The 26055-nt window shown below is 54.9% G+C and overlaps 2 protein-coding genes across 2 annotated transcripts in view; one reads left to right on the top strand and one right to left on the bottom strand.

Moving 5' to 3' along the window:
• NPHP4 (nephrocystin 4) overlaps positions 1 to 7774 on the bottom strand; it is a 137023-nt gene extending 129249 nt beyond the window's left edge. The window contains exons 1-3 of the mRNA XM_061160531.1: positions 7607 to 7774; positions 6570 to 6626; positions 1344 to 1524 (exon numbers count right to left, since the gene is read on the bottom strand). Coding sequence (XP_061016514.1) covers positions 1344 to 1478 — 135 coding nt within the window. The 5' untranslated portion in view covers positions 1479 to 1524; positions 6570 to 6626; positions 7607 to 7774. The remainder of the gene's footprint in view (positions 1 to 1343; positions 1525 to 6569; positions 6627 to 7606) is intronic.
• A 252-nt stretch (positions 7775 to 8026) lies between these two features.
• KCNAB2 (potassium voltage-gated channel subfamily A regulatory beta subunit 2) overlaps positions 8027 to 26055 on the top strand; it is a 95296-nt gene continuing 77267 nt past the window's right edge. The window contains exon 1 of the mRNA XM_061160529.1: positions 8027 to 8134. The gene's annotated coding sequence lies outside the window, so the exon portion shown is untranslated. The remainder of the gene's footprint in view (positions 8135 to 26055) is intronic.

Genomic DNA, 26055 nt, shown 5'->3' with positions numbered 1-26055 from the left:
CTGAAAGGTTGTACAGAAAACAGGTTAATACCGGCTATATCCAGGATGAGACAGCCATAGGACAATACACTTACCCTGTGTGCCCTCTTGTATTTTGAACTATGGGAATTACCTTTTCGAAAACAAGTTAAAATGCATTAATAAAGTAAAATAGAAAAGTAAAAGAAACTTCCTTTGTAAAATTCCTAGGAAAGAGGCAACTGCCGTCTACTACCTCATGAGCCCCTGGAGGCAGGGCTGATGGAGCCAATCTCCCTAGCTTGGAGTCCCAGCTGGCCAGCTGGATCTGTGTTACCCTAGGCATCTGACTCCATGTCTCTCATGTTGCTTCCTCTTCTGTAAAATGGGGATAATAATGCTACCTACTTCGTAGGGCTGTCCTGAGGATGAAGTGAACCAACACAAGTAAAACGCTAAGAAGTAAAGTTGTTGGGGACGTCCCTGGCAGTCCAGTGGTTAAGCCTCTGCACTTCCAATGCAGTGGACAGGGGTTCGATCCCTGGCTGGGGAATGAGGATCCTATATGGCACGCAGTGTGGTCAAAAAATAAAACAAGTAAAGCTGTAACAGCAGTAATCACCGCAGTATCTACACGGCAGCAAACACACAGCAGGTGCTCAATCACGGGGTTTGAAGTGATGATGTAGGATGTGAGCAATTTAACATTAGGTTATTCTCAGACCTAGTGCTCAGACAACTCTGAATGCAAGGAGAATTGCTCTGCCAATTACAGAGGAAGAAGATATGGTCTCGCCAAGCCACACCCTACAAGCTGCGTACTCACAGTGGCAGGCCTGGATCCTTCCTGTGCATTCCCCCAGGACCCTGGGCCTCCCCAGGACTGTACAATCATGTGGGTGTTCTGTGGAGGCACAGAGACACCAGCTTCTCCAGCAAGTTCCCTGCCAGCTGAGGGCAGAGATGGACACAGGAACCCAGAGCAAGGGCCTGAGTGTGCAAAGGCGGTAATATCTCCACCTCACATCTCCCAGGATGCCCAGAGCTCCACCCCTGCAGTTCTAACCCCCAGGCCGTGCTGAGCCACGCACAAGGCCAGCCCTTGCAAACAGCCTGGCCAAGAAATAACTCAGGAAATCGAATTATCCGAGTTTTTGGATTGCTCCACTGTAGGCAGCAAGAAGCCTTGAGTCAGGGTCAAAAGTGCTGACCGAGTCGCTGAATCACGTACCCTCTTTGCTGATGGGCCACTTTGCCTCCAAATGCTGCTACCACCTGGGGTGATGGGCCCAGTGAAAGACTCAGATAAACACGTGAAAATCGATATTGTATCAGTTGAGAGCGGTGACAGCATGCATTTGACAGTAAAGAGTCGGTTTCTTTACCTGCTTAATTTGCGGGCCATCGAGCCACTTCAGAACACACTGAAATGCCGTCGACTCCTTCACAGGCTGGCGTGCTCTCTGTGGGTGCGGAGGGACCAGCAGGTTTTGGTCAAAGATCCTGCGCCAGTCGTGCATTCTGCTGGCCCCCAGGTCCCTGGGGCCTCTGGGATTACCTGCACCACTGGCGTTCAAATAAATAATAGAGTTATGAGGGCCCCAGCGCTTAGAGAACCTCCCACTAATACCAGGGGAACCACCATCCCGGTGACCCATACTCTGCAACCTCCCCAACCCCCACTGCAGCCAAGGACTGGCATCCATGCCACCTTCCCCTGGCCAATCAGAGCACTCCTACCCCAGCCTCAGTGACTGGTTTAGGACGACCACGTGCTCTGTCCAGCTATGAAGGTGGAGCCCTGCACAAGGGTACCAGGCCTTGGGAACTGGGGTGCTTAGAGGGGCCTGGGGGGCATGACCCACTCAGAGCCAATAAGATGTGAGCTCAGAGCTTCTGTTGGTTCTGTTGCAAGAACACTCTCCTCTGGGGCCTTCAGAGCAGAGAGGCCATCAGCTCGGAGCTTGCAAGGGGGACACCACAGGAGTGGCCGCCTTGAGACATATACAAAAAGGCAGGCAGCATGGGAGCAAGGCCAGCAGTCCAGATGTCACCACGAGCCCTGGCTCAAGGGGACCCTGGAGTCCAGCACCCAGGACAGCCAAGCCACAGACAGTCCTGCTGGTGGAGCCAAGTGGGGACACACTGGGTATTCGGGGTGTCTTGGCAATGAGGTTCAATCAAGATTTTATCTGCCTTCTGGCAGAGGAGGATCTGAACCTTCTCAAGACTGTCTTCAGCTGAAACAGAATCGTAAGCCCTTGGCCTTGATAAGAGGCCGAATTCTACCAAAATGGCCAGCAAGGAGAAAGAGCAGTGGGTTTGGTCTTCTAAGACAGCAGGTCTCTAAATGCAGTCCACAAACCCCCGAGGTTCCCAGAGGTGGTCAAGGGCTCCAGAGGCCTAGAGCTATTTTCACAACCTCCAGATGCCATCTGAGTCTTTCACTGGGTTGGCATTTGTGCTGACAGTGCCAAGGCTATGGTGGGTGAAGCTACTAGGGCCCCATCACCTCCCGAGACAGCGGCAACCAAAGCCCACAGCCACGCTGTGCTCTGTGCCCCTCACAGCACAGAGTCCAGCAGCTTTGCTTAATAAGGTCCCTGGGGAGGCTGTGCACACTATGGATTTTATGACATCTTGACTTGACCCTTGAGGATGCGTGCTTTTAACATTCCGTGATAAAAGGGGGTAAAGCACAAAAAGCATTTCTGCTGCCAAATGAAGGGCCAGGGTCACCCCAGGGTAAGACGGGCATGATCACTGGGCTGCGTGTTGAACTGCCTCCTTCCTGCACTCAGCAACACCATTCTTACTAAAAGAACAGCTCAGAGACAAACAATGGTGATTCAGAAGTGGGAGCTTCAAACACAGTCTGAACAAAATGAACCTGTCACTTCAAGGTAAACTCATAAAAACTGAGCTTTCGGGCAAAATTCAGAATTGGGAAAATCTGTGCCCTCCACTGTGAGCCTGACAGCTTCATAACTCTTGAAGACTTTCCTGACAAGATGGGTAGTGCTGGTAACAAAAAATGAGCTTTTGAAATTGTGTGAGTAGATGTGTCAATATTTGGAAGATCTGCCTAACTCAGAAGCAGTTATTGTCCAAGAGAACAAGCACAATGATGTAAAATCTTGTATGGGGGAATGATCCACCCAAAGTGTGATGCAAACCAGAGGATTTAATGTAACAGTGTGAAAGTTTTCAGACAGGGTGTCAAACTCTGCTCGCAAGAAACCCTTAAGGAACGATCGCTTGAGTTTGGGTACAGCATAGAAGCAGTTCTCTAAGGGCTCCCCCCTGCCCATCTGCATCTCCTTCAAATCCTTCAAGCAAAATGACTCAACACAACAGACTCAACAGAGAAGCTGTACCAGTGAAGCAGCGCCCAGCAGTCTGTGGGCCAGACGTTAAAGGGATTCACAATCATGCAAAAGAAAACAAAGCAAAACCCAAAAAAGGGTCTTCCCTGGTGGTCCAGTGGCTAAGACTCTGTGCTCCTAATGCCGGGGGTACAGGTTCAATCCCTGGTCAGGGAACTAGATCCCACATGCTGCAACTAAAGATTCTGCATGCTGCAACGAAGACCCGGCACAGCCAAATAAAATATTTCAAAAACAAACACACAAAACAACCCCACTCTTCTTGCTAATGTTTTTGTTTCAGAAAACATGTCTGGCTTTCATTAAAAATATATTTTTTTATGTTAACACGTAACAGGTCTACTGTTTTTAAATGAATTAATAACACTGTCAACATTTCTCCACAATAAATGTTGTTAGGCATCACTCACATTTTAGGAAGTTATTTGGAGTCCTCAATCATTTTTTAAAGCATAAAGCAGCGTGACACTAAAACGCTGGAGAAAGGTTGCTCTAAAGGGACTCGAAATGCAGGGCTTCAGGCAGCCGGCCCACCCTCTACACTCACAGGCTGTGCTGGGAATGCAGGGGGGCCCTGGAGGTATGAATGCGACTGGCCCCCCTGAGATGCTCTCCCATACCCAGTGGGCCTCAGCGTGGGGTCCGGCCCCCATTGGAACACCACTCCGACCCTACACACATCTCCTTGGGCCTTCAGATCCAGACTGTTACTGTATGAACAATAAGGCACACACGCCGGTTTATGTGGGGTTTTTTCCTTTGTGGGTTATGTCTGTCTGCTCAATACCCCTTGTTTTGCGGAACTACCCTCCCCAGTTCTGGCCTGAGGGCTTCGGGGCTGGTCTCAGAGATGACATACACTGTGTGTGTCTTCACTGGGACCCCAGCCACGGCGCCCTCTGGACAGGCTATCTCCCAGGGCCAGCTCCTCTGTGCTTCTGCACCCAGCAGGCTTCTGTGCTTTTGGTCAGAGCACATATCAGCTGCACATATTAGCACATACCTGCTCCCTGGCCCACTGCTTGCAGAAGGAAACCTACTCTCCTGGGGTCTTGATACTGCACTTAGCATCAGAGCTCAATTAACTCAGCCCTGAAACTGAAGTTTCAATAAACTTGTCTCCCCAGTTTTTCTCTTTTTCAGGGAAATGTTTCATCATTGACATTAGTTATAAAATTGAGAGGTTTATTCCTGCAAAGTGAGAGCCTTCACAGGCTGGGGGATAACTCCACAGCAAAGCCCTTTCAGCCTCAGAAGCACATGTAGGGAAACACCCTACAGAAGGAGCCCCCAACGGCGGTGTTTCCTGGCTCCAGGACAGCGCCTCCTTTGTAGGTGGCTCCAGATGTCCTCGCCCCAGATCCCTAACCTAGTACATCCCCCGACTTCCCTGGGTGACGAGGGGACCCAATACCACATTTGGCAGGACCAGCTGTGATGAAAGGACGGCACTGCAGGAGACGCGCTGGGACGAAAGGCAGGTCTCCCAAGATCAAAGCTCTGAGCCAGGCAGGTGGAGGCAGGTGGTGGAGATGGAGCGACTACTGGAGTGAGTGAGGGAGGGAGAGGCGACTCCTGAGACACAGGCTCCTGGGAGTAGGAGCCTGGATGGTCCCCGGGGCTCCGTTACACACAGAGGTCTTCCCCTCCTGCCCCACCCCCGACCCAGTGCCCCAAACGGCTCTCACCCAGCCCACACTCCTGTACACTCCATCCAGCCCTTGCTTCAGTTCCTCCCATTCAGCATGCCCTCTATCCCCCTTGACAGGCACATGCACCCCTAGATGAGTCTTCCTCTGGTGCCACCTCCCCAGGAAAGCACCTCCACCCACACATACACCCTCGAACTGGACCCTATCACAGAAGAGTCACCCAGCTTCCCCAGGCTACATGGTCACTGTCATCCTGCAGGACTGAGCTCCATGAGGTCAGGACTAGGTCCTCAGTGTAAACCTTTCTAATGATTAGGTCAATCATTCAGTTATGCTGGAGAGGAATGAAGAAAGCTGCAGAGGAAGGCAGAGGGGCCTTTGGGGCCAGATGAACCATAAAGAGAAAACTAGGAGGGCCCCGTGCCTTGAGGCCAAGAAAAGGGCACAAGGGGCTCTCCAGAGGAAGGGGGAAGAAAAGGCACCAACTTTTATCGAGTCCTTATCATGAGCAAGGCACTCACATTTTCATATTTGCTACTGCAATAACTCTGGAAGATAAGTACCACTATTGTCTCCTTCTTACAGATGTGAAAAGTGAGATCCTGAGGTTAAACAGCCAGCCTGAAACCATATAGTCAGTCGTACAAACGTCAAAGCCATTATAACCTATGCCGGCCCCTCTGCCCACCAAGGCTAGGAGAAGCCCCCAAGGGCAAAGTGAGAGCAAAGAGGTCGAGGAGCCTGGGCTGATCCTTACTCTCCTCTCTGACTTCTGCAAAGTCTCTTGCCCTCCCAGCATCTATCTCCCACCTACAAAAGGAGGGGGGCCTCTGAAGCTCCCTGGAGGTCTTTGCTGCTGCAGACCTACCTGATCAACAAATATTCACCAAGCACCTGTTCTGTCCTAGTACGGTGAAGCGGACTGTCAAATACCCTGTCTTCAAGAACCTAAATATCCAGTGGAGAAAAGACTAGGGGGCAAGCCTGAGCATCGCACAGAAGACAAGCCTAACCCAGTCTCCTTTTTTTGGGCAAGGTGGGGGGATGGAGAAGAGGAGGGACCCAGGCACTGCAGAGGTCAGCTGGGCTGAGGTCTCATCAGCAGTGGTTCACCAAGGAAAGGGAGGGACAGGAGCCACAAGGAACCTCCCAGGCACAAGGAAGCTTCCCTCCCAGACACGTAAGAGATCTGGCCTGCCTGAACCCTGAAAGCTTAGGAGCTTTTTTGAGAGTAGACACCAAGTGCATGTGTGTGTGTGTGTGGTCAGTAGTGTCCAACTCTTTGTGACCCCATGTGTCACAAAGAGGAGCCCGCCAGCCTCCTCTGCCCATGAGATTTCCCAGGCAAGAATACTGAGTGGGTTGCCATTTCCGACTCCAGGTAATCTACCCAACCCTGGGGTCAAACCCACATCTCCTGCATTGGCAGTCAGATTCTTTACCAACTGAACCACTTGGGAAGCAACGCCCCCCTCCCCCCCCCCCCCCCAGCCTTTATTTTCGAGAGTAAGCAGAAGTCTAATTAAGCCCTGCCTGGAATTCCTCTTTCAAGGAGTATTCTTTGAGTACCTACCGAGTGCCAGGCCCTGGAGAACACAGCAGACAACCTCCTTGCCCTCCAGGAATGTATCTGAAGGGAGGTAGGAAGACAGGATACAAGTTAGCACACAAAGGATGTGGTTGTGACCTATGAAAGTCACAGAGGAGAGGAGGGTGCAAGGAGCTGTGATGGAGACCCGGCTTGAAACTAGCGGCGACTAGGCACAATCATCTAAAGTACACCTTTTCCAACTACACAAGCTTGTGAGACTTCCGACCTGTGCTTCAGTCAAAATGACACAGTGCGACACAGAAGGCAGGACCAGGGTTGCAAGGCATCTGTCTTCTATAGAGACAGACATGGAAAGAAATGTGCAAAGGCCTGAAGAAGACAGCAGGAGACCGAGCACTGGCGGTCTCAAGAGCACAAGGGCCCAAGTTGGGAGCTCGGAGGCGGTCAGGAGGCCGGCGGGCTGGCCAGCGGAGGGGAAGGCGGGAGCAACTCCAGGGTAGGCCTTCAGCAGGCAGGACCTTCGAAGCAGGGAATCCCGCGATGATCAGGGAGTCTCCAGATCTCCACTGGGCAGCGGCGCAGAGTCGGGTCTGCAGGACCAGCAAGGGACAGGTACCCAGCAGGGACAGGCAAAGCAGGGGTCCCCAGCAGGGGTCCGAACGGGAAAAGGGGAGGGCCAATGCCGCGGTCTCAGCATAGCCCAAGCCGGCCGCACCGCGGTCGCCAGAAGCTGAAGCGCTGCCAGCGGGTGCGGGGTCGAGAGGCAAAGCACAAAAGTTGAGCCCCTAGAAGCCCCGGATAACAGGACCCGGCGGCCCGGGCCACCAAAAGTCAAGGAGGGGGGGAGGAAAAATGCGACCGACCCAGGCACAGCCCCGCGCTCGCCGGGTTGCCACGCCCCTCAGACCTCGGACCCCAAGAAGAGTCGGACGGAGCACCCCACACACACTCCGGGATCAAGGCCTCGGGCCGCTCGGGGGCCCCTGACCCTCTGGACTGAGTTCAGCCTCCCCCACGGTGCCAGCCAACGTGGTTCCGCCCATGGCGGGCAGCGTTACCTAGGAGACGCGCCTGCAGCAGCCGCACCCGCCCCCGGGCGTCGAGCCCCAGGCTTCTGAGGAAGTGCCTCTACGACGGATCCAGAGGCCCGGCGCTGGCCGGTGCCCACCGGAGCCGCAGACCCTGAGGGCCGAGGACCGGCCAAGGGGCGCCCGATCCCCTGTCACCAGCCGGAGGAGTCTTGGAAGGGGAAGAACTCGCTCTCCGTCATCCGCGTCAGCTGGAAGCAGGGACCAATCAGAGCCCAAGTCCAGGGTCTCCGCTCCAGCAGCGCCAGCCAATCGGCGCGGCGGCGGGCCCGTCCTAATTTGCATGGTCGGCGATCCCTCAGCCAATAAGAGTGTGACTGGCGTGAAGAACAGCCAATGAGAATCTAGAAGAGGAGTGGCCCCGGGCGTCCCACGAGGTGAAGATGCTGCGGGCGGAACCTGGTGGAGCGAGCGGGATTCGGGGGCGCTAAAGTCGCAGGGGCAGGGCGGGAAGGAAGATCCGGAGCGGGATAGAGGATCCGGAGCTGGAGCCCCCAGGTGAGTGCAGGGGGAGACCCCAGCCGTCCGCGCAGTCCCCTGCAGTGCGCCGGGAGAGCGGCGGCGGGCACCGCGAGGCCCGCGCTGACTCTCCATCTCCTTGTCCCCAGCGCGTCCCCGCACCCGCCTCCATCCTCACCTCCTCTCCAGCCGGCTCACCTCCTTCTCCATCACATCCCTTCCCCCATTCCGCCCTCCTTTGCCTGCCCTGTCTACCAGCCTGCCCGACCTTTTAGCTCCCATCCCGACCCCTGTCCTAACTTCATCCCTCCCTGACCCCTCCTTTTCCCGCAGCTTCGCCTCCCCCTCCCCCATCCCTCTTTCCATTCCCTCTTCCAGCCTCAGCGCACCACCCCCCCCCCCCCATCGGAGCGCTCCTGGTCCTAGTCCTCCCCATCTCTCTCCCAAAGGCTCATCCTGCCTCTCCTTTCAGGTCCCTAGCCCCATCTTCCCACCCACTCTGCTCCCAATCCCTACGTTTCCCCGTGGGCGCCCTCTCTCCACCTTGCCCTGCTCCCCAGGACCTTGGCACTCCCCTCCTGCACCAGTTCATCTGGCTACCTGCACACAGCACCCCACCCGGGTCCTTCTGCCCCTACCCCATCTTCAGCTTCTCTTAGCTCCCCACCTCCCCTACCTGCTGCTGCTCCCGCAGGACGCAGGACACAGAGCCCCAGCTGCTGCACCGCGTCCTGCTGCAGTGGCTGTCCTGTACCTGCCCACCTTTCCACCCTGTCACCCAGGCAGCTTACCCTGGCTCTGCTCACCCTGGCATTTGTCTAGGGGCTCCTTTGGGGTCTACACTTTGTCTAGAGCAGCCTCAGGGGGTCTCCAGGTGAGAAGTCCCTTAGCGTCCTGCCTTCCTCCCTGGCCAAGATGTCCCTCCCCACCCCACCCCCACTTTCCTGCTCAGCTTACTTTGTGATTCAGCATTTTTGGGGTGGTAACTTTCTTTGCCTCCTGGCATGATAGGGACCTGGTTGTGGGCTGAAGGCAGGGGGTCTTGACCCTGAATTAGAGGAGCCACATTAGGAAACAGTCCTGAGCTACCTGGTGGGGTCAGAGTTGGGGAGCGGGAAACCCACCGGTGGGGGCAGTCCTTTCCTTTTTCATTTGTCTGCCCTGTGTTGAAACGCATCCAAGGGGAGATGACATAAGTAATAGCTCTTGGGGAAATGGGCTATTAGCATTTATGGAAATTAATACATCCACATCCGAGGCACAGGAACACCAAGTTCAGGCCACAGCTGTCCCACTGTCTGTCGTTTCAGGATTTCTCCTTTCTCTGCAACTTCTCCTCCCCCTCAAAAATGCCATCCGCCTTTCAATGCCAACAGCAAGCCCCTGCTCTGCAAAACAGAACCGCATTGAGGCCCCACGTTGCAGGGTCTGGGGACTGTGGAGAGTCGTGTCTGCCCTCTCGATTGTTGCTTGGTGTGTGGATCTCCCTGCAGAGCCTAGGCTCACATGTGGTTCCTGGGCTCCTACCCCTGAGCTGTCATGACGGGGTGCCCAGAGTGCATTGGCTACCCAGGTCCTGTCCATGGGGCACACTCTCCAAGCCCATGCCCAGCCTCAATGACATTGAGGGTGTTCCAGCTGCAGTGCGTTCCTACCTCGAAAGCAGCCTGCTAGAGGCTCCCCTGCAAACCCGAGGTCCAGTTCCTTGTGCCTCTTTCTGCTGCGCCGGCCGCCAGACCATGTGGGGGCTGAGCCAGTGCATGAGGAGGAAGGGTCTTGAGCAGTGTGAAACCAGGTCTCATGCTCAGAACCCTTTTGGGTCTGGACGTGGTGCCTGGACAGGGATGAATGAGCACGAAAGCAACTGTACACAGGTGTGACACAGACAGCACGTTTCTTGTCTGCTGAGGGTCACGGGCCGTGGCATTGAGGGACACAGGGGCGAGCAAGCTCGGGTGGGGCAGAATGAGAAGCTTCACACCTTGGGGCTGGCTGGCTTTCCTTCTTCAATGATCTTCTAAACCCCAGATGATTCAGGAGGAAGTGAGTGGTACAAGTTTTGGTTTGGCACTTTCCGGCAAGGGAGGGGGCCTCCTCTCAACTTTCCTGTTTGTTGGTGCTGGGGCCATAGCAACTAGGCAGCTCCACGCGTGGCAAAGGAAGGCCTCCTCCGCTTCTGGAACCCGGGGGAATGTGTATGGTTTCCCAGGACTCCGGCTGGAAGGAGCATGTGTCTAGTCCTTGACCTCCACTTCTCCATGACCTTCACATCACCAAAGATCCCAGAGCCATTTCCTGGAGTCCCTGAATTACAGGCAAAACAGTGGCACTTCTGGCAGCATTTGGGGAAGACTGTCTTTGACAGTCTTCAGGGCCAGAGACAGCCCCCCCATCCCTTCCCAGCAGCTAGGGTTCCCACCTCATAGAAGTGAGCATGCTAAAGCTGCAAGGGGCTTGGGCATCTTCCACTTGGGAGGCATCAGCAGAAGCCCAAAGGCAGAGACTTCTCCAAGGTCACTCAGAGGTGTCAGACCCTTTGCCTCCTGCCAGTCTGAGCCAGGCATTTCTTTCTGCCCACTGGAGGAAACCAACACCCCATGGATGTGCCAACCAGTGGCCCTTTGGGAAGCACTTGTGAGGTCATGCTGACACATGTGGGGAAACAGCACCATGGGTGCTTCTGAGTCACTGGGGCTGTTGGGAGTCAGAGATGCCACCAACTGCAGAGAACCCTCAGCCACAGCATCCTGCCCTTCCTGGCAGCACCCCAGAGCCAGGGCCCTGTCGTCCCAAAGATGTCATCAAAGAGATGGCCACTGGGTGAGACAAAGGGAAGAAGGGACACTGCGCTTTGACCTTGCTTCGCTGCGGGTCCTTGTAAGTAACCGTAAACCCACCCCCTGCGAAGGAGGCTGATTGGTCTGGATGGGAACCAGGCACAGAGAGGTGGCGAGACAGGCCCGGCCTCCAGATCATGAGGAACGTGGCTTCTCTTCCCACTGCACCAGCCCCCTGCCTGACCCACCAGGCTCCAGCCCATCCACAAGTGCCAGAAATCCTTACCCCCTATAGATACATCTCTTCCAATGTGCAGGAGGGTCAGGTTCAACCCCCACTCCTGAGGGATATGGAGGCCACCTTTCTCATGACCAGGAAGCCCAGCACGCTCAGTCCCCTAGCGTCTGCAGGTTCCCCCTTTCATTGGACAACTCTAAGGGGATGTGGTCCTTGGCTCAGCCGGTGCAGAGGAGAAAAAGGGACAGGACCTCCCCCAGAGGGCACACAAGGGGCCAGCTGGGGACATCACTAGATTGGTCATCCCATCACTGCTGGGATGAGCTTAAGCCTTTCCATCCGACCTGGCCTTGGCAGGAATGTGAGTTTCCTCCCCAGGCGGAGGTGAGCAGCTACTGGGTCTTCATACCTTTGGCCACATCCCACAGGGCTGAGACAGGGCCAGCCTTCCTCTCTCTCTACACCAAGGGATGCACTCCAGGCCCGGCCACCCCCACTCAGATCGTGCAGTGCACCCGCATACTTTCTAATCATCAGCTAGAAAATGGAGTCTCAGGAGGTCCCCCCCCCCGCTCCACCAAGTGATCAGGTGGTTAGCCCTGGAGACTGGGGGCATCTGGGGTTGTATGTGTCCCTTGCCACAACACCTGTTCGCCCGCATCTCTGGCTCCCTCCTCCATTGAACTTCCTCTTTGCAGGCAGCCCATCTTCCCTCTCACTCCAACACACAGGCGCTTGCAGAAACGACTGTCTTGGTGCCACACAGGGTATAGATAAAATGGGATTGGGAAAAGGGGGAAAGCAGAGATGGGCCGGGAACTCTCCTGTGCTGCAGACCCACTTGGGGGCCTTTTCTCCACCAAGATCTTGAGACCTGTTAGGGGGTTTTCCACACCTAACTTGATCATGGATCTTGAGCCCAACTGCTAAGTAGCTGAGATCCATCATCCAACTCAACGGATGAAAGCCAAGTGCATGTTACTCCTTCTCAGATCCCCACACCGGGTTCAAAGCAAACCAGCAAACTGTTCATCGTCAGGCTAGTTTCTCCAGTGAGCAAGCAATTTCTGGGTCCCGTAGATACAGGATCTGGTCCGTAAGCACAGCGGTCCTGGCCTGTGGCTCCCGGGGAAGAACTAGCTCTCTGAATGTTCAGCTCTCACTCTCCCAGCTGCTTGACCCTGTGCTTGCATCTCCCTTTTTCAGGCTTGGTAAAATGATACAAGTAGAGGCATAAGAACAGTCCCTGGCATAGGGCTAGCTCCTCATCGGCTTCCCAGCCTCTGTGTCCAGTCACAGGCTGAGCACAAACCTTTGCCCTACCTGGAGCCCAGGTGGCTCCCGGGAAGGCTCAATTAGAGTGACTCAGGTCGCCCTCTGAGTCATTTCAGGAGCCCACATGGGGCTCCTCAGAGGGGCTTATGCTCCTGGAGAGGAACCTGGGAGAGCCCAGCTGGTGGCTCTCATGGAAGGAGGAGGGCTTTACCTATCTGTGCAGATCACAGCCTCCCTGTGAGTGGAGGGACACACCCTGCCCTGTCCTCCCTACCCTAGGCCTCCTGGAGGACACCCGTCTGCCTGCCTGCCCACCTGTGCAGTGGCCCGTGGGCACCAGGAGGCTGCAGAGCCCAGCCCCCAGCTCACCCACCCTCTGCACCACGGCATGTTTTCATCTTCCATCCCTCAGCAGCTTTACGATCTCTCAGAGCAGACTCCAGTCTGATGTCCAAAAGCTGTCAAATGCAGCCCAGGGCAGAAGGAGCTAGAATTCTGCCTGGGAACGTTGCATTCCTGTGATGGCAGGGGCTCCCTGGAAACAGTGCCCTTCCTGCCCCTTCTGGATGGAGGAGACTCAGAAATAACTCGAACAAGGAAATTCTGATGAATCCACAGATTAAAAAGTAAATTAGAATTAAACATTGTTTAAAACCTGTAATACCTCCAATGGGGAAAGGCCTTTGCGGCAGACACATGAAGGGCCAAGAGTGAGCAAGACCCACCTCACCTCCACCTCTAGAGGCCAGGAGCCAGGAAGGGGAGGCAGTAACCACAGAACATGAACCATCAGAGATGCCTCTGCTAAGAGAGAAGAGATGAGGGCAAGTGGGGTTGACCCTTGACCCAGACCTTGAAAGGAGGCAGGGTTGTGACAGCAAAACTGGGAAAGGACTGTCTGGGAGGGGACCCTGCATGGGCAAGACCCTGGAGGCAGGACAGTGGGGGCGGAGTGCATTGGACAATGGCCGAGATCCAGGGGAAGCACAGGTGGAAGGTGCCTATGGGAGTCGTTGGGGGGGAAGGAACTGGGGTCTGAGAGACCAGCCGTCGGATGAGTGGGGGCTTTGGAGGTGGCAGTGACATGTCCAGGCCAGGATGGAAGAGGCAGATGTGTCTATGACATGTGGTGAAGACCGGGTATGGTGGTGGAGGAGACCGCGTGTCTTCTTAAGGGGAGACTGTTGTCTCTATTGGGTGCTTCTGTAGACCCAGCATCTAGCACAGAGCAGGACCCCATAAATATGTCTGGAGCCGACGAATAGAACGAACAGACAGGAGGGCAGCAGAACACAGCCTCTGTGGAGCTGGGTGGCAGTGGGATGTGGAAGGTGAGAGGAGCCTGGGACCCCAGGCTTTCATCCCTGGGTGTCGTCAGCCTGCACCCTGCTGACCCTGCCTCGTTGGGTCCAAGTTATGTGCCTTGGCCTTCGGTTTGGCTGTGGGCATTGAATGGGGAGCCCTGGGTTCAAACGGGGTTCAAGCCAAACGTGATCACTAGCACCCACCTGTCACAGCCCGGGCAATAGACCAGGTCACCCTGCAGGTGGGGACAAGAGTGAAGGGGGCAGAAGAAGGAGCCTAGGAAGTGGTCCTGAGTGCAGGATTCAAGAGAGGAGATGAAGGTCAGGACAGGAGGAGACCCTGGGTTACCCTGGAGCCCAGGAGGAAATGGAGACAGGGGCGGGAGAGGTGTCCATTGCATCAGGCGGGCCCCATGCTGCGGGGACCAGTCTCTACCAGGAGTGGAGGTGATGGAGCTCCCCATCCCCACAACAAGTGCACATGCCACCCTCTTTGCCCTGTTCTATGTCGACTTCAGTTTAAGGAGCTGATATTGTCCCCCTTTTACTGGTGCAGAAATAGGCCCTAAAAACTGAGGTGATTGTCCTCAGGTCACAGAGCATGAACAGGAGGGAGTCAGGATCTGAACCCGGGCTACTGGGGGCCAATGCCCCCAGAGGGGCCAGGAGGTCCTGAGCCCTGAGACACACATTAGGATCACAGGGGGAGAATGAAAACAGCCCTCTCGAGTCCTGGTGGGGCTCAGCGGCCACTGGCCTGGGGTTCCGAGGCAGCACTTTGAGAAACACTCAAAGTTTGCAGCAGACTTTCCCATTTCCACTTTGTAAAGTGACACCCAAGGATACACACCTTGACCATTGGAAGCTCTGATGAGCGGGGCTTCCTGGGGCTGCTTCAACGCTCTGGAACTTGGGAAGCCCTCACTCGACTGGCCACCTGCTATGCTTTTATCAGCTTCTAATCCCAAATCCAGCTTGATTCCTGCCGTTGGTGGGGAGTTGCTGATGTCAGCCATGCCCCAGTCATCCTGGGATGACACTTGGCCAGGAGGCTGACTCTCTCACCCGTCCTGAGTGATGGAAGCAGGTGCTCCACTCAGGAACGGGCCGGTCCTTCGGGACTGAACCTGTGACATCCCCTCCCCTTCTCGTGAGGCCCACCCTCCCCCACACCTCTGCTCAGCAGCTCCCTCACCCCCCGGGGAGTGTTGCCTTTGTCTCTCACCGAGGAGAAGGTGTTTTTTGTCACCCAGTCCAGGAGCCTAGAGCCATCTCTGCCCTGCTATTGCCAAGGTCACGGGATGCCCAGAAAAGGGATTATTGCAAATCCCAACAAAATGCCACCCCCTTCCGCAGGGACACATAGCCCTGACCCTCCTGTGTCCCTGCCGGGGGCACAACAGGGGCTCTGGGGAGACTGTCATGCTTCCTCCTCAGCTCGAAGGTTGAAAGTTGGGTTGGGAAAGACCACTGGTGGCACTTGGGGCAGCTCCTGTGGGGTACATGTGGACCACGTCCTAGACAAAGGGCCTGTTCAGATGAGACCCATCCGCCACCCTGGGCCTGAGGTCACAACACGAGGGACTCTCGTTGCTCGTAGGAGCAACCCTACTCCTGAGCCTCACCTTGTGCAGGTGCGGCCTGTGCTCCACCCCGTCCTTCACTGACCCAAGAAACAGGGGCACAGACAGGGCCACTGCCCTCAGGCCCCTCAGTCAGCAGGGGAGGAGACGTGGGCTCAGCGAAAGTGACTGCAGGCCCAGTGGGTGCAACACGACAGAACAAGGTGCATCCACGTGGTCAGGAAGGGAGGAGGTGAGGCTGGAGCTGCTGTGGTTCTCACTGAAGACAGAAAGGACAGGGCGGCTTTCTGGGCAGGGAGAACCACACACAAAGGTGCAGAGATGGCTGGCGGTTGCAGCGGTGGTGTGGGGAGCTGGGGGGAGTCCTCATGAGATGGCGCGGGGTTGGTTGAGGAAAGATCTTGGAGCCTGCTCATCTGTTTTGGTAGGGACCACACCAAGCAGCATGTGGGATCTTAGTTCCCCAACCAGGGGTCGAGCCCATGCCCCCTGCATTGAAAGTGCAGTCTTAACCACTGGACCGGGGAAGTCCAAGGCGCTGCTCATCTTTATTTTTTGTTGTTGTTGTTCAGTCACTCAGTTGTATCTGACTCTTTGCGACCCCATGGACTGCAGCAAGCAAGGCTTCCCAGTCCTTCACTATCTCCCAGAGTTGCTCAAACTCATGTCCATTGAGTTAGTGATACCATCCAAACATCTCATCCTCTGTTGTCCTCTTCTCCTGCCTCCAATCTTTCCCAACATCAGGGTTTTTCCCAATGAGCTGGCTCTTTGCATCAGGTGGCCAAAGTATTGGAGCTTCAGCTTCAGTATTAGTCCTTCCAGTGAATATTCAGGGTTGATTTTCTTTCAGATTGACTGGTTTGATCTCCTTGCTGTCCAAGGGACTCCCGAGAGTCTTCTCCAGCACCATAGTTAGAAAGCATCAGTTCTTCAGCACTCAGCCTTCTTTGTGGTCCAGCTTTCACATCTGTACATAATAACTACTGGAAAAACTGTAACTTTCACTATATGGACCTTTGTCAACAAAGTGATGTCTCTGCTTTCTGATATTTATTTATTTATTTAGCTGTGTTGGATCTTAGTTGCAGCATGCGGGACCTTTGATCTTTGTTGTGGCATATGCAGGATCCTCACGGCATCTTCTGTTGCATTGCCCAGGCTCTCTAGTTGTGGCTTGGGCTGTGGAGTGCATAGGCTTAGTAGCTGTGGTACGTGGTCTTAGTTGCTCCACGGCACGTGGGATCTCAGTTCCCTGACCAGGGATCAAACCCGTATCCCCTGTGTTGCATGGCAGTCTTAACCACTGGACCACCAGGGAAGTCTAAGAGGCTACTTATCTTTAAAGGAAAGATGTGCCCTGGCTGGGACATGGGAGGGTGTAAACAGGTAGGCATCTCTGCGCCTGAGAGTCAGAGCACCTGTTTCCCTGCAGAAAGGGGGCACTGTTTTGTTGGGATTTGCAGTGGTTTTTTCCAGGCATCCTGTGACCTTGCCAAGAACAAAAGAACAGATGAGGCTCCTCTGTGGGTCTGCGCTGGGTCATGCATCCAGAATGGGGGAGAGGGAGCCGACAGGTCCCTGGAGGCCCCCACCCTGTCCCCTGCTCATAGTTCCCTTGGGAGCCCTGAGCTCCTCAGCTGCCATGATTGCCATAGCCCCTCCCCCCCCACCACCACAAAACACATGCACAAATCCTGTGTATCAGACTGGGCCCTTACTCCCTGCCTCACCCAGGGCTGGAAGGTTCTGGCAAGGCCCACTGGGGTACTGCTGGGAGGGATGTAGAGGAGAGGGTTTCTCCCCACCTTCCGGCACCCTGGTAACCATGGTAACAATGGGGAACTGCTGGAGGCTTCCAGCCACCTGCTGGGCTGTATGGATGCCGAGGGCCTGGCGGGGACCCATGGTACAGGCGTGTGGGCCCCTGGGCAGCAGCCTTTGTGAGCAGCAGGAGAGGGGGCGGCAGATGCAGCCCCAGTCACCCAGACCTCTGCAAAGCAAAGGGCCCTGGGTCAGGGGCCAAGGGCACAGGACAGGGGACACTTCCCCAGTCCCTTGAGGGGATGAGAGAGCACTTGCCCTCAGGTTCATGCAGAGCCCCTGGTCTCTAAAGCAGCCCTGAGCCAGCAGGCATATAAACTGTTATAGGGTCTATTTAATTTATTATCGAGTGGCTGGGCTGAGCTCGAGTAGCCAGCAGTCCTCAGGAAAGTCCCTTTGGGCTCCTTACTCTTTGACACCATGTGATCCAGCCACTCATTTGAGGGAGAGAGGAACTGGGGTTCATGGAGGAATCAGACTTGTTGGCAGCATGAGACCCCCAGGCAACTCTGACCGCCAGCTAGTGTCACTCCCTGAGCCCCCAGCCAGCCTCCCATAAGTCTCTCTGAGCTACCAGTGTCCGGTCCCTTCTAGAGCATGTGCCCCCTGAAGATAGGTCATGTCTGTCCAGTCACCTCTGTACCCCCAGCTCAGCCCTTGGGCAGGCACATGGCAGAAGCAGGTACTTGGCAATGATCAGAAATGATGGACCCTCCCAGAAGGCAGAACAGGGGAGGCTGGTGGCTGCCACCTCACTCAGGAATATCAGAGAAGTGAAAACCTTGGTCAGAAACCAAGTGCCAAAGCATCCCTGAACCTCCTCCATTCATGAGAGCACTTTCAGGGTGCACCCGCATCCCCCAACCTGGTCCCTTCCCTTCTTTTATTAACCAGACAGCCCGTGCCTGGTCTTCCAGGGAGATACTCACTGCTCTGTTCATGTGGGTGAATATGGGCTTCCCAGGTAGCACTAGTGGTGAAGAGCACACCTGCCAATGAGGAGACATAAGAGACTCAGGTTCGATCCCTGGGTCAGGAAGACCCCCTGAAGGAGGGAGGAAATAGCCATCCACTCCACTATTCTTGCCTGGAGAATCCCATGGACAGATGAGTCTGGTGGGCTACAGTCCATGGAGTCGCAGAGTCTGACACAACTGAGTGACTTAGCATGCAGCACATGGGTGAATATTGCTGGTGGGGTAGGACCTCCAGGGCCGTCACCCTCCCTTTAAGCCCAAGGAAATCTTGCCTGACCCAGGCTGATTTCTTCGACTTCCATGAGACCTTGGTCCTTCAAGCAACTGCATCTCAAATGTCCAAGGCCCACCCTCACAACCCATTCCCTCACTGTGTTGACATCTCCAGGGCTCGGAGCTGCAGAGAGGTGATGCCACAGTCTTGAGCACCCTCCGCTCTTCCATTTCTTGTGAGGCTTCACTCCAGGAATGAAGTCCTAGTGCCAGTTCTGGCACTGCCCGCGGGCAAGACTGCCCTCCCGCCTCCCCTTCTGTCCACTCATCTGCCCCAGGAACTTCCAGAGTCCGTGCTTGGAGGAGCTGACTTGCAATGCTCTGGCCACCTAGTGAGCTTTGAGTCCTTGAGCTGAAGCCATGGGACCAGGCCTGGGCTACCTGGAAGCAGACACAGGCCGTCCCCACTGTAGGCTCCCTTATTGCATCTCCCTCAGGCAGACCGCTCCATTGATGGATCATCTGCAAAGTATCATATCCCCGGGGCACAATCCTGCCGCACCTTGAACAACAGGCAGTGCCTCAGGGAAGGCAAAGCAGCCGTGGCCTCTGGGACCTGGCACCCAGCCAGAGGTGGCAGTCGGCAGGGATACATCCCTACAGCTGAGGGTGAGACAAAGCCAGGTGTCAGAGCCTGTGTGCTGAGGCAGCTGTGGTCCAGGGACTGGCATGACAGGCTGATGGCCACAGGCTCCCAGCCGCCTGGCATCTAGACAGATGAGCCGTGTCCTGCAGCCCGGCAGCCCCACAAACAGATCACATGCTTAGTGCCCAGCAGCCACATTCATGTGTTTATAGCAGAGCCACTTAATTATGTGGAGATAATTCCTTCAAACTGCAGAAACCATCCCAGGGCACCCAGATTGAGTGGTCCCAGGTGGCAGACAGAGAAGGCCATGTCCCGTGGGCAGATTTCCAGGGAAGCTGGTGGTCTCCAGGAGGGAGGCTAGATGACCAAAAGCCTTTGCCCTGCTGCAGAAAGGAGGCAGGTGCTTCAAATGATGCTGGAAAAGGATGCTGATGCTGGTGGTGGTAGTGGTGGTGATGATGGTGCTGGTGGGGATGATGGTGGAGATGGTGGTGATGAGGATGACGATCATGTTGGTGATGACAACAGTGATGATGACCATGATGATGGTGCTGGTGGGGATGGTGATGATGGGATCGGTGGTAATGGTAGTGAAGGTGGTGATAGTGTCGATGATGCCGATCATTTGGTGATGACGATGATGATGCCCATGATGGTGGTGCTGATGGGGATGATGATGGAGATGGTGGTGATGAGGATGATGATCATGTTGGTGATGACAACAGTGATGATGACCATGATGATGGGGAAGAGGAGAGCTAGGGTGATGGCTTTCCTGTCATTATTTGTATCAGCAGCTGCCCTTGGTCCAGGATTTGCTCTGTCAGGCTCTTGCTTAAACCCACAAGCATTTACTCTTGATCCTCCAGCCACTCCCGAAGTTGGTGCTTCATGGGTGAGAACGGGTTTCATGCTTAACCTCAGGTCTCACAGCCACCAGAGGACTCTGGGCCTCAGGTCACCTCACTCCTGGCCTCCCCGCTGGGCCAGAGTGGCCAGGATGCCTGGTAAGGGGAAAGCGCAAGAAGGCCCAGCCCAGCCCTCAGCTCGGTGCTGGCAGAGCCCCATGTGGGACTCCCCGTGCTACCCCTGGAGTCTGTCTTCCCCTGCCTCATACACACAAACACCCCACCAGAAGGGAGTCACTGAGTCAGCAGTGATGCAGTTGGGAGGTTGGACCCCCTCCCCACGTCCTGGATGCTTTCCCCTCCCACCTGCAGAATCATGGGGCTCTCCACTTCCCTGACTCACATCACTGTCTGAGCATCTTCCCAACAGGGAGTCATCACTGCAAGAACCCGACTCACATCCCATCATTTTTCCGTAATTCACTTAAACATGATCTCCTTAGGGGTTTAGCAATTTTTCACCCTTCCCAATAGTGCCATCATGAACACTGGTGTGCATCTAAGTTTATTTCCTCTTGAATGGTTGTTGTTATTCAGTTGCTCAGTCATGTCCGACTCTTTGCAACCCCATGGACTGCAGCACTCCAGGCTTCTCTGTCCTTCACTATCTCCTGGAGTTTGCTCAAATTAATGTCCATTGGGTCAGTGATGCCATCCACCCATCTCATCCTCTGTTGCCCGCTTTTCCGCCTGCCCTTGATATTTCCCAGCATCAGGGTCTTTTCCAGTGAGTTGGCTCCTCTCATCAGGTGGTCAAAGTATTGGAGCTTCAGCATCAGTCCTTCCAATGAATATTCAGGGTTGAGTTTCTTTAGCATTGACTGGTTTAATGTCCTTGCTGTCCAAGAGACTATCAAGAGTCTTCTCCAGCACCACTATTCGAAGGCATCAATTTTTTGAGGCTCAGCCTGCTTTATGGTCCAACTCTCACATCCATACATGACTATGGAAAAACCATAGCTTTGACTAGACGGACCTTGAATAGTTAGGTTATGTTTATAGAAGTCGGATTTCTGGATCCAAGGCTCTGGGCCTCTATTACCGGATTGCTTTCCCAGAAAATTGTGCCGCACACCCACAAAGCAGCCACGCCTCACTGGAGTAGCTTCCTCGCAGCTTCACCCTCAATGAGTATTTTCATTTAAAAATGCATTTTTTTTTTCCTGTTCATTACAAGATTGCAAAGGTGCAGTGCCTGATGACTTTCTTTTGCATCCCTTTTAATTTCAACAGAGCCTTTAATGGATGGGGTGGAATAAACCTGGCTTTCGAATTGCTAGTATAGTGCTGCATGGGCAAGATATTAATCTTTCATGCCTCTGTCATGTGGTCCCAGCAGCGTAATCCTCTTTGAAATCATTTGTTATTTATTCCTACAGTCCTCTGAGAGCAGGGAGAGCCCCAGGAGCCTATTCACTACACACGGAGAGCTGCAGAAATTTGCCTGCAGACACCCCCTCCCCCAAGGTGTGGAACTGAACGAGGGCTGGAGACACAGGCCCCCAGCAGAGGGTCACCACCCCCATCGAGAGCAGCCTCTGCCTACAACCTGCTAAGGTTAGGGGGTTTCCAAGGGTGGCCGGTGAGTCTGCTTCCCAGGGGTGCTGGAGAAAATGACCACAAGTGGGGGAGTTAAAAATGGCTATGTTTATTCGTTGGCCGCTCTGAAGGCTGGAAGTCTAAAATCAAGGTGTCTGCAGGGCTGGTTCCCTGTGGAAGCTCTGAGTCTGCTCCAGGCCTTTCTCGACATCCAGCATCACTGGTCATCCTTGGCCCTCCTTGCTTTGGTAGATGCATCACCCCAAACTCTGCCTCCGTCCCTTGCCTCCTTTTCTGCATCTGTGTCTTCTCCTCTTGTAAGGAAACCTGTCACTGAATTTAGGGTCCACTCCAAGTGATCCTAGTGGTAAAGAATCTGTCTGCAATGCAGGAAATGCAGGAGATGTGGATTCAATCCCTAGGTCAGGAAGGTCCCCTGGAGGAGGGCATGGCAACCTAATCCAGTAGTCTTGCCTGGGAATTCCCATGGACAGAGGAGCCTGGCAGACTACAGTCCATGGGTCACAAAGAGTGAGACACAACTGAGTGACTAACACACAGGTCAATCCAGGATGTGCCTGCACATGCTCAGTAGCTCAGGCATGTTCGACTCTTTGTGACCCCATGGACTGTAGCCCACCAGAGTTTTCTGTACATGGGATTTCCCAGGCAACGCTACTGAAGTCAGTTGACATTTCCTTCTCCAAGGATTTTCCTGACCCAGGGATCAAAACCCATGTCTCCTGGCAGATTCTTTACCACTGAGCCATTTGGGAAGCCCCAATCCAAGATAACATGCCTTAATTATATGTGCAATGACCTTTTTGCTGCAGAAGGGCATATTCAACCATACTAAGGATCAGGACTTTGACATGTCTTTTGATGGGCAGGTCGGGGAGATCCACTGGAGAAGGGATAGTCTACCCACTCCAGTATTCTTGGGCTTCCCTGGTGGCTCAGCTGGTAAAGAATCCACCTGCAATGCAGGAGACCTGGGTTGGGAAGATCCCCTGGAGAAGGGAAAGGCTACCCACTCCAATATTCTGGCCTGGAGAATTCCATGAACTGTATAGTCCATGGGGTCGCAAAGAGTCGGACACGACTGAGCAACTTCCACTTCACTTCACTTCTTTGATGGGCAGGGACATGGTTTGAGCCACTACAGCAGGTTTCTGCCACTGATTCCCACCACCGCCCCCAGAGCCCCCTCTGTGGCTTTCTTTCTGGTCTTCTGATTCTTCGTCATTGGTAGGGACTGCATGTCAGGTGTTACTGTCTACAGGGCAAGAGTGGAAGAGTGACAGGCGGACCTGGGGTTGAGCTGGGTTGAGTTGGATCACCCTGCTGAAAAGCCAGCAGTTGCACCCAGAGCCGGGGCCCATGGTGAGGAATGGGATCCAGTGTGGAGTCACCCTGCCCACAGCTGCCAGTGTGCTTAGAGGGCAGAGTGTCCTCCTGGCCTCAGAGCAGTGGGCAAGCAGCCTGGGGAGGCCTCACGGAGCTCATCTGTGGGTGACGGTGAGCAAGTGAGGCAGGACAGTGTGTTCCATCAAGGGCAGATGGGAGGAGCTCAGAGAGGCCCCCCTTTTCAGGATGCAAGCCTGTGCCTCGCCAGGGAGGGGCAAGTTTATGCTACAGCCTTTAGGGGTACCAGATCCATCAGACACTGGCAAGCAACCTTTTTCTCAGCCTCCCTATTCCCTCTACAAAAGGCACCAAGGTCTGTCCCCCAGCATCTCCTAAGAGTCACCATTAAAATCCACCTGAATTCCAGGGGTCCAGCACCGCCATGTGTGTGATCATGCAAAGTTCTGGGGATCAGCCACGGATAGTCAGCCTCATGCTGTACCAGGCACTGTGCCAAGTACAGGGAAGGGGCTAGCTGGACACGGTGGCCAGAGGTCCCTGAGCAGGACTGGCCAGAAGTAGGCAGCCCCCATCCCCACAGCCCATCACCAGCCCCTCAGTGTTACCTCCGCGGGTGAGAACATCCACCACTCCCCAAGGCCTCCCGGCCCCAGGTCATCCAGAGCCCCAGAGAGAGAGACCCCCGCATGCCCGGGGGAGGGGACAGGGGACTGTGTGTCCAGGACTGCTTGGTGGCACAAGAGGGCGCCAGTGCACCCACTTAGACTGGAGAGACCGGCTTTGAGACTGCCTGTCTGGGGGACTCCAGCATGCCGGCCTCTGCCTTCTGCTGCCATCCTGGGGGGTAAGCAGTTAAAAAACCCACCCCTCTCCCCAGACCAGGGCAGCAGCTTGGAGCTGCTTCATCCATCCGCCTGCCGGGAGCTGGGGCCGCCTCTGCTCTCTCCCGTGTCATCTGCTGAGTCAGGCTTTGAATCACTGCAGGAATCACAGCCCTGATCACTGGTTGGTGGGGCGGGGACGCGGTGGGGGGGGGTGGGGGGGCGGTCCTTCTTCCCTGCCCCCAACTCTGTGTTTTCCTCCCATCCTGACTCAGCTGGAAAGACCCCAATCCACTGTGATAGGAGATGAGATGTCTCTCTGTCCCTTCTATTCAGGATGCCCCTCAAAGAGTGGGGAAAACCAGGTTCACTGTGGGTCTGACCACTTGGGGGGAGAGGATGCGTGTGCTTGGACCTCCTCCCCTCCTGCCCCCCACCGCCCCGCAGTCCTTGGGCTTATTGATTATCCCGCTCAGAGGTGGATGCAGAGCTTCTGTCTCTGACGCCCCAGCCAGGTACTCACAGCACTGCAGCCTCAGCCAACTGACTGGAGATGCGCACCGTGCTGGCCGCAGGGTGCTGCCTGTGGGTGCTGCCTGGAGTCCTCTGAGATTGCATGGCCGCCCCCCAGGGAGCTGGTGAGTGGTGGTGCAGGGGGAGTCCAGCCTCACCTAGATCCTTACCAGCACCGGTGCGAAGGGAACCCTGGAGGTGGGCCGTTTAGACCTGCAGCTGGTTTTCGCTTTGGGATGAAGGGCAGGGCTTGGGTTTCACAAGGAAAGGCCTTTCAGGCAGTCAGCTGAGTCCCTGTTCTGCAGCAGGAAGCCCCAGTCCCCCTGATGGTGGCCAGCACAGGGGACAGAGCTTTCTGGTCCCACTGTTCTTTATCTTTAAGACCCTCTCCCCCTGAAGGACAAGCTCCTGACACCAGAATGGAGGAGAGATGCTCTCATCATGAAAAGAGAGCAGGGGTGGGGGAATGTTGGGGACACAGCTCTGCCCCCCCCAGCACACCCCTACTCAGATCTCACACTGTGTGGGGCCCCCCGACCCCCAGCCTCCTCCAAGGGGCTGCTTCATGTGTGGCTGCCTGGTGGGGAGATGCCTGTTGATTTGATTGTGGCCTGGCTTCCCAGAGGAAGCAGCCCCTCCTCCATCACTCTGGGAGCATCCACTGAGGCAGGAGAGAGAGGAGAGCAAACACACCCCTGGGTGCACTTCGTCCCAGGGGAGGTGGGAACGGGCCCAGCCCTTCTGCCTCCCCCCAGAGGTATGGGGCACACTCTCTGAGGGTATGTTTGAAATGTTCTCTGGCTTGATGTCTGGGTCACCCAGGTGGCTCTCAGGACCTTGTGGCCATCACCGCCTACCTGGTGGAGACCTGAGTCCTTCGTCTTCACTGACCCTGTGGAGCATCTGCTTTTCAGAGCAGCAGGAAGCTGCCCAGGGCTGGCCTGGGACATTGACCATGAGGTTGCAGGTACTTCCACATGCGGGGCTCGGTGCCACCTTCCTGGACTGGCAGGAAGCCAGTGGTGGAGCGTGCAGGCAGTGGAAGGAGAGGGCTTCCCTGGCATCTCTAAGGCTATGTGAATGGACAGCAGACCTTGGGCTGCTGGGCTGATAAATAGAGTTGGCCCGTGTGTGTGTCTATGTGTGCACGCACACGTGTGCTTGTGTGTGTACACACACACACACCTTCAGAGGCACATCCCCCACCCAGACCTTCATTAGAGCACCTCCCCAGGGCTGGCCTGGAGCACTCCATCCTGCTGGGGTTGTGGTCTCTCCCTAGACTGTCTTGATAAATTTCCTATAATGGGAGGAACTCTGATACACTTTCACAAAAGGGCATTTAAAATTAGTTCTAATAAAAAAGAAAGAACTGCATGCTGACCCGGAATTCACTCTGCCCTATGCAGTCTATGCACCTCCTCCTGGGATTTCCAGAGATGAGATTCTGATGCTACAGGTTCAGGAAGCACTGTCTCTCCTGCACTCTGGTCCCCCTGTCTCTCTATCTCTGTCTATCTGTCTGTCTCTGTCTTTGGCAAGTATTTCCACACTCCAGCCACCGGCCTTTCATCTGCTGCTATGAGTCATATGTGCACACAGCCAGATCTGTTTCTGAGTTTGCATTTCTCTTTTAGCTGGTTAAACTTTCTTCTTAAATAAGCTTATTTTGAAATGAAACTCACTGTTCCTGCAATCAAGGGAAAGCCAGCATTACTTGTTCTAATTCAGAGATCACTAGAAAAATAAGTAGATAAATTTTAGATTGAAGAACTATCTAAAGTGTGACCAGAACACACAGACTTTGAAAAATCCCTGTCTTGGGGATCCCATAGGGATTGTTTTCTGGGAACTGGGGGATTGCTGCCTGCCCCTCACCCTTCAATCATCCCCATCCCCTGGGCACAGGTGGAATGCCTGGTCCAAGGTTATTCATGTTCCAAGGACAAGTTAACAAGTCCTTTCTCATCC

Source organism: Dama dama, chromosome 14, assembly GCF_033118175.1.
Source record: "Dama dama isolate Ldn47 chromosome 14, ASM3311817v1, whole genome shotgun sequence".
Classification (NCBI taxonomy): domain Eukaryota; kingdom Metazoa; phylum Chordata; class Mammalia; order Artiodactyla; family Cervidae; genus Dama; species Dama dama.
This window is presented reverse-complemented; position numbering and strand designations above follow the sequence as displayed.